Source organism: Zeus faber (assembly GCF_960531495.2).
Source record: "Zeus faber genome assembly, chromosome: 1".
Classification (NCBI taxonomy): domain Eukaryota; kingdom Metazoa; phylum Chordata; class Actinopteri; order Zeiformes; family Zeidae; genus Zeus; species Zeus faber.
Genome location: NC_137193.1, coordinates 359,779 through 366,918, shown reverse-complemented (window position 1 = coordinate 366,918; position 7,140 = coordinate 359,779). Strand labels below are relative to the sequence as shown.

The window sequence follows — 7,140 nt, the reverse complement described above, 5'->3', positions numbered from 1 at the left end:
AATATATTATAGGATTGTTGTTCATGTAAATGCCTCACTGGATTAAATTATTATATCATTCCAACCAGGGGTGGGCAAACTACGAACGGCCAATGATATAGTTTGATATACTATGGTGTAGAATGCTATAGAATGATGTAGTATGATACATAATGGTATAGTATGGTATAGAATGATATAGAATGATGTAGTATGATATATAATGGTATAGTATGGTATAGAATGATATAGAATGATGTAGTATGATATATAATGGTATAGTATGGTATAGAATGATATAGAATGATGTAGTATGATATATAATGGTATAGTATGGTATAGAATGATATAGAATGATGTAGTATGATACATAATGGTATAGTATGGTATAGAATGATATAGAATGATGTAGTATGATACATAATGGTATAGTATGGTATAGAATGATATAGAATGATGTAGTATGATACATAATGGTATAGTATGGTATAGAATGATATAGAATGATGTAGTATGATATATAATGGTATAGTATGGTATAGAATGATATAGAATGATGTAGTATGATATATAATGGTATAGTATGGTATAGCATGATATAGAATGATGTAGTATGATACATAATGGTATAGTATGGTATAGAATGATATAGAATGATGTAGTATGATATACAATGGTATAGTATGGTATAGAATGATATAGAATGATGTAGTATGATACATAATGGTATAGTATGGTATAGAATGCTATAGAATGATGTAGTATGATACATAATGGTATAGTATGGTATAGAATGATATAGAATGATGTAGTATGATACATAATGGTATAGTATGGTATAGAATGATATAGAATGATGTAGTATGATATATAATGGTATAGTATGGTATAGAATGATATAGAATGATGTAGTATGATACATAATGGTATAGTATGGTATAGAATGCTATAGAATGATGTAGTATGATATATAATGGTATAGTATGGTATAGAATGATATAGAATGATGTAGTATGATACATAATGGTATAGTATGGTATAGAATGATATAGAATGATGTAGTATGATATATAATGGTATAGTATGGTATAGAATGATATAGAATGATGTAGTATGATATATAATGGTATAGTATGGTATAGAATGATATAGAATGATGTAGTATGATATATAATGGTATAGTATGGTATAGAATGATATAGAATGATGTAGTATGATACATAATGGTATAGTATGGTATAGAATGATATAGAATGATGTAGTATGATATATAATGGTATAGTATGGTATAGAATGATATAGAATGATGTAGTATGATACATAATGGTATAGTATGGTATAGAATGATATAGAATGATGTAGTATGATATATAATGGTATAGTATGGTATAGAATGATATAGAATGATGTAGTATGATATATAATGGTATAGTATGGTATAGAATGATATAGAATGATGTAGTATGATACATAATGGTATAGTATGGTAGAGAATGATACAGGATAATATAGTATGGTATACAATGACATGGTATAGAATCGTATAATATCGAACGATATAGAGGGAAAGAATGATATGGAATGGTATGGTATGGAATGGTTACGAATGATATAGATTGTATATAAACATCCATCTTTCTGCGATAATGTTCAGTTGATTTAATAAAGTTAAATCGAGAGATAATACAAAAGCATCTCTCCTTGTCGTCTCCTGTCGGTGACGTCATCATCCTTGCCATGGTTCGTCGCATGGCAGTGACGTCATCCTCGTACGCAACCACAGCCGCTTCCATTCCAACAGGAACCAACATGGCCGACGGCGCGTTGACAACAACACAGCGGTAGAAGTCGAATCAAGAGGCGGCCCGGCAGAGAGACTCCAGCTTGAGGGTTCCACGGACCAGCGGCTCCGCTCCCCGCTCCTCGGTCCAGGCTCCACGCTCCCCGGCCTCCGGTAAATTCGAAGCGTTCATCTCCGAACAGCTGCGGCTAACTAGCATTAGCACCCAGAGCTAGCGGCTGCATGAAGGGATGTAGTGGCGCCATGGTGCTGGTAGTACTGTAGAAACACTAGTCGTACTGTAGTAACACTGCAGTAGTACTGTAGTCATACTTCAGTAGCACTGTAGTAACATTGTAGTAGCGCTGTAGAAGCACTGTAGTAGAACTGTGGTAACACTGTAGTAACACTATAGTAACACTAGTAATACTACAGTAGTAGTACTTTAGTCACACTGTAATACATTACATTACATTACATTTAGTCATTGATCAGACGCTTTTATCCAAAGCCACTTACAATTGTTCAAAGACCGACGGACGCAGCCATCAGGAGCAATGAGGGGTTAAGTGTCTTGCTCAAGGACACTACAGCATGCTAGCAGGAGGAGCCTGGGATCCAACCAGCAACCTTTACATCACTAGACCACCAGCTCTACCTCCTGAGCTACCATCCCCAGTATTAGAATTGTAGTAGTACTGTAGTAACACGGAAGTAGTTACTGTACTGTACCTACATTGTAGTAATACTGTAGTAACATTGTAGTAGCATTGTAGTTGTGCTGTAGTAGGATTATTCAAGATTCAATAGGTTTATTCGTCACATGCGACCCTCATTATAATAGCACTGTATAGCATTGTAGTAGTTAATGTAGTAGCACTGTAGTTATACTGTAGTAGTAATTGTAGTAGCACTGTAGAAAGTTAATGTAGTAGTGTTGTAGTAGCCTACTCAGTGCTGTGCAGAATGTGTATCTCTGTGTTTGTTATTGTTCTTCGGAAGAAAGAAAATAATGTTTCAGGCCTTCTTCCCTGTTCCCCGACTTCAGCAGGGGGCCACGCTGCTCCCTGAAACATGAAGCCCCGCCCCCTATTGTTGTTGGGGTATAGATTTGGGAGGGTATAGCTCTGGCAGGGTATATATCTGGGGGGTATAGATCTGGGGGGGTATGGATCTGGCAGGGGATAGATTTGGGATGTGCATGTTTTGTTTTTGTTTTTTTGGTGGGGGTCCGGACTGACGTTAGGTGGAGGATACCCCATGTGAGCACGGGGAGAACATGCAAACTCCACACAGAAAGGCTCCTATTTGGCACCGTGCTCCGGTGGGTTATCTCCCAAATAGGAGCCTTTCTGTGTGGAGTTTGCATGTTCTCCCCGTGCTCACATGGGGTTTCCTCCACCTAACGTCAGTCCGGACCCCCACCAAAAATAAAAACATGCACACATCATGGTCTGACCAGCTATGGACACTCGTCACCAGGTCCCCGGGCGCGTCCACGTACGCTGCCCACTGCTCCTGGCTGTGCCCCCGGAGGAAGGAAAAGCCAGGATGGTTAAATGCAGAGGAACCATTTCACCGGCACCATCCAAAGCGCGCGCATGTGTGTATGTGCGTGCGTGTGTGTGTGTTGTAGTGTGGTGTGCTGTGTGACTATTAAAGATTGTTCATTCATTCGTCATTCATGGATTTGGCAGGGTATAGATCTGAGAGGGTATAGCTCTAGAAGGTTCTGTCCTGTTCCCTGACTGTCGGCAGTGGCCAGACTGCACACCCTCATCGTTTGCATTCCTTGTTGTACGGGGACTCTGTGCTGGCGTGTCGGGGTCCGGGGCCACACTGCGTGTTTTCAGTGGACCGTCTCGGTTTGAACGTTTCAAACGTAAAGACACGTGATCAGAATATGAAGATGGCTCAGCCTGCATGTCGTCATGTCTCCAGGTTCCCCTCTCTGTCTGATCCAGAGAGACAGACAGGGTGGCTGCAGCACCCTCCAGGTGGAGCAGGGTGATGGAGGGCGACTGTCGGATTCCCGTGTCGTGTTTCAGACCCAGAGTCCTCGTCCTCCACGCGCTCTTCTGGGGCTTAGTGTCCCTGCGGTGAGAATTCCACCCTGACACCACCCTGACCCCATCCTGCTTAGCCACCACCCTGACCCCACTCTACCCAGCCTCCACCTTGACCCCAACCTGCCCAGCCTCCACCCTGACCCCACTCTACCCAGCCTCCACCCTACCCAGCCATCACCCTGACTCCACTCTACCCAGCCTCCACCCTGACCCCAACCTACCCAGCTTCCACCCTACTCTGCCTCCACCCTGACCCCACTCTACCCAGCCTCCATCCTACCCAGCCATCACCCTGACTCCACCCTACCCATCTTCCACCCTGACTCAACCCTACCCAGCATCCATCTACCCTACGCAGCATCCATCGTGACTACACCCAACCCTGCCTCCACTCTGGCCCTGACTGTATGTGTTGTGATGTGTGTTTCAGGGTCTTTGGCGCCGCCCTGCTGAGTGAGGAGAGGAGTGCAGGTAAGCAGCTTTATGGATCTGGAGGCAGTGGGCGCAGTTTAAGTATTGATATCACTAAGGACCAGTCAGCTATAAAGGAGTATTCATGTAGTATAATTACAGAATTCATCATGTGTTATTATAGTATTCATGTAGTTTTATTATAGTAGGGCAGGGGTTATATATCTGGCGGGTATATATCTTAGGGGTATAGATCTGGAAGCGTATCCATCTGGGAGGTTATGGATCTGGGAGGGTATGGATCTAGGAGGGTATGGATCTTGAGGGTAACAAACCTGGGGGGTATACTCTTGGGAGGGTAAAGATCTGGGAGGGTATGGAGCTAGGGTATAGATCTGGGGATCTAGACCTGAGAGGCTATAGATCTTGGTGGTATGGTTCTGGAGGTATAGATGTTGGGGATATAGAAATGCGAGGGTATAGATGTGGGGGGTATAGATCTGGCAGGGTGTAGATCTGGAGGTCTAGACCTGAGAGGGTATAGATCTTGGTGGTATAGATCTGGCAGGGTATAGTTCTGGAAGGGTATGGATCTGGGGGATATAGATCTAGCAGGGTATAAATCTGGGGGTCTAGACCTGAGAGGGTATAGATCTTGGTGGTATTGATGTCGGGGTTATCGTTGTTGGGGATATAGATCTGGCACTGTATGGATCTGGGGCTATAGAACTTGGGGGTATAGACCTCTTCTTTTCCTGTGCAGCCACCAGGTCTTCTGCCCCCTGCTGGATGATGGAGGACTACGTGGTCACGCGAGAGTGTTCACAGTGCAACGCCTACCAGGCAGTAAGACTTGTCTGTTTGTCTTTATTATAATGGAAATGAAACAGCAAAATGTGAAAAGGATGTAAACAGATAAGGAGAATCCCCTCTCCCCCCGTCTAGAAGTCCTGGTCCTCCTGTGAACACACCGGGTACGTTGAGAAGGTCAACTGTACCAAGTCCAACAGGGACGAGTACAAGAGGTGAGTGGACCGTACCAAGTGGACCGCTCCATGTCGACCGTTCCATGTGGTCCGCTGCATGTAAACTTCCATGTGGACCGTTCCATGTAGAGCGCTCCAAGTGGACCGCTCCATGTGGACCGCTCCATGTGGACCGCTGCATGTGGACCATACCAAGTGGACCATTCCATGTGGACCGTTCCATGTTCACGGTTCCATGTGTACCACTCCATTTGGACTGCTCCATGTGGACAGTACCAAGTGGACTGCTCCATTTGGACCGTACCAAGTGGACCATACCACTGACCCTGCCCCCCCCCCCCCCCCCCCAGCTGCCGCTCTGTGGTGATGGAGGACCACCTCTTCTGGAAGTTTGAGGCGGCCATGTTGGCTCTGACAGTCCTGTTCGCCCTCCTAGTGGTGGCCCGCCAGCGCTCCCTGGACCGGCTGGCCTCCGAGAAGGTGCGCCGGCAGATCGAGTCCATCTAGCGGCAGAACCAGAAGGATGTCGAGGCAACCGCGTGGACCCGGTGGCTCCGCAGGCTCTGAACCAAACGCCCGTGGTCAAGGTGTGGAGGTTTGTAGCAGCACCAGAGGACCGGCTGTGAGGGGCTCCAAGATGGCCGACTGACACCCGATTGGAAGGCTGTTCTCAGCCGGCAGTTGATTGGTCGTGTGACTCCCAAGTTGTAGCTGATTGGTGGGGGGGGGGGGGGTGATGTCACTTCCTGGGCCTGGCTCCAGAACCCCTCCTCCCCCAGAGGTCAGAGGTCACTTCGATCAGTGTAAATATTAATGAAATCAATGCGTTTGATCCGTTTGTTGAATAAAAGAAAAGGACAGTACAATGTTATTGTTCATGACATGTTTTATTATGTAACACTTTGTTGTTAAAATCCAAGATGGCGGCTGTGCAGGAAAACCTGGAGACACTTTGAACGAGTGGGGCAACGGCACATCTGCCCTGGTCTGGACACCTGTCTCACTGCACAGTACCGGACCTGGTTACACTGAGAGACAGACCGGAGGGTGGTTTCCTCAGGAGCTGTTGTGCAGCCTCCAATGGAAAGACTTTATTGACATGCTCACGAGGTACACAGTGTACATTTGACATATATACAGTGGCTTGAAAAAGTATTCATACCCCTTGAACCTTTCCACATTTTGTCACGTTGCAACCTCAAACGTCAATGTATTTTATTGTGATTTTATGTGAGGGACCAACACAAAGTGGCGCATAATTGTGGAGTGGAAGGAAAACGGTTTTCACATTTTTTTTTTACAAATAAAAAACTGCAAAGTGTGGCATGCAAAAGTATTCAGCCCCCTTTACTCTGACACCCCAAAAAAAAATCCGGTGTAACCAACTGCCCCTCAGAAGTCGCCTAATTAGTAAATAGTCCAGCTGTGTGTAATGCAACGTCAGTGTAAATACAGCTGTTCTGTGAAGGCCTGGGAGGTTTGTTAGAGAACACTAGTTAACAAACAGCGTCGTGAAGCCCAGGGAACACATCAGGCCGCGCCGCCATAAAGTTCAACGCAGGGTCAGGCTATAAAAACAATACCCTGAGCTTCCAACATCTCCCGGAGCACCGTTCCATCCGCCGTCCGGAAACGGAAAGAGTACGGCACAACCGCAAACCTGCCCAGACGCGGCCATTCACCCAAGGCCAGGAGAGCGTAGATCGGGGAAGCAGCCCAGAGGCCCCCGGGAGCTGTGGAGGGGCTCCGGAGGCCCTCAGCTCAGGCCTGAGGGTCTGTCCACAGGACAACGAGTGGGTGATGGAAGCGTGGCAAGAACAAAGCCGTTGTTGGAATGAATCCGTAGGGAGTCCCGTCGGCAGTTTGCCACAAGCTGCGCGGGGGACAAGGCGAATGCGCGGAGGGAGGCGCTCGG

General features: G+C 45.9%; 1 protein-coding gene across 1 annotated transcript; it reads left to right on the top strand.

Annotated features, from left to right (window-relative positions):
• Positions 1-1,777: 1,777 nt before the first annotated feature.
• On the top strand, positions 1,778-6,601 carry jtb (jumping translocation breakpoint). The gene is made up of 6 exons (XM_080011352.1): positions 1,778-1,933; positions 3,701-3,858; positions 4,259-4,299; positions 5,003-5,085; positions 5,185-5,264; positions 5,576-6,601. Exons 2-6 carry the CDS (start codon positions 3,770-3,772, stop codon positions 5,730-5,732), a joined length of 450 nt encoding a protein of 149 aa, XP_079867478.1. The 5' UTR covers positions 1,778-1,933; positions 3,701-3,769; the 3' UTR covers positions 5,733-6,601.
• The last annotated feature ends 539 nt before the right edge of the window (positions 6,602-7,140 follow it).

What these genes read in the sequence shown, in the direction of transcription:
- jtb (XM_080011352.1), top strand. Translation starts at nt 3,770, where the DNA reads ATGGAGGGCGACTGTCGGATTCCCGTGTCGTGTTTCAGACCCAGAGTC. An exon ending in GAGTGAGGAGAGGAGTGCAG is followed by an intron (nt 4,300 to 5,002) that starts GTAAGCAGCTTT and finishes TTTCCTGTGCAG; the next exon opens with CCACCAGGTCTTCTGCCCCC. An exon ending in AGTGCAACGCCTACCAGGCA is followed by an intron (nt 5,086 to 5,184) that starts GTAAGACTTGTC and finishes CCCCCCGTCTAG; the next exon opens with AAGTCCTGGTCCTCCTGTGA.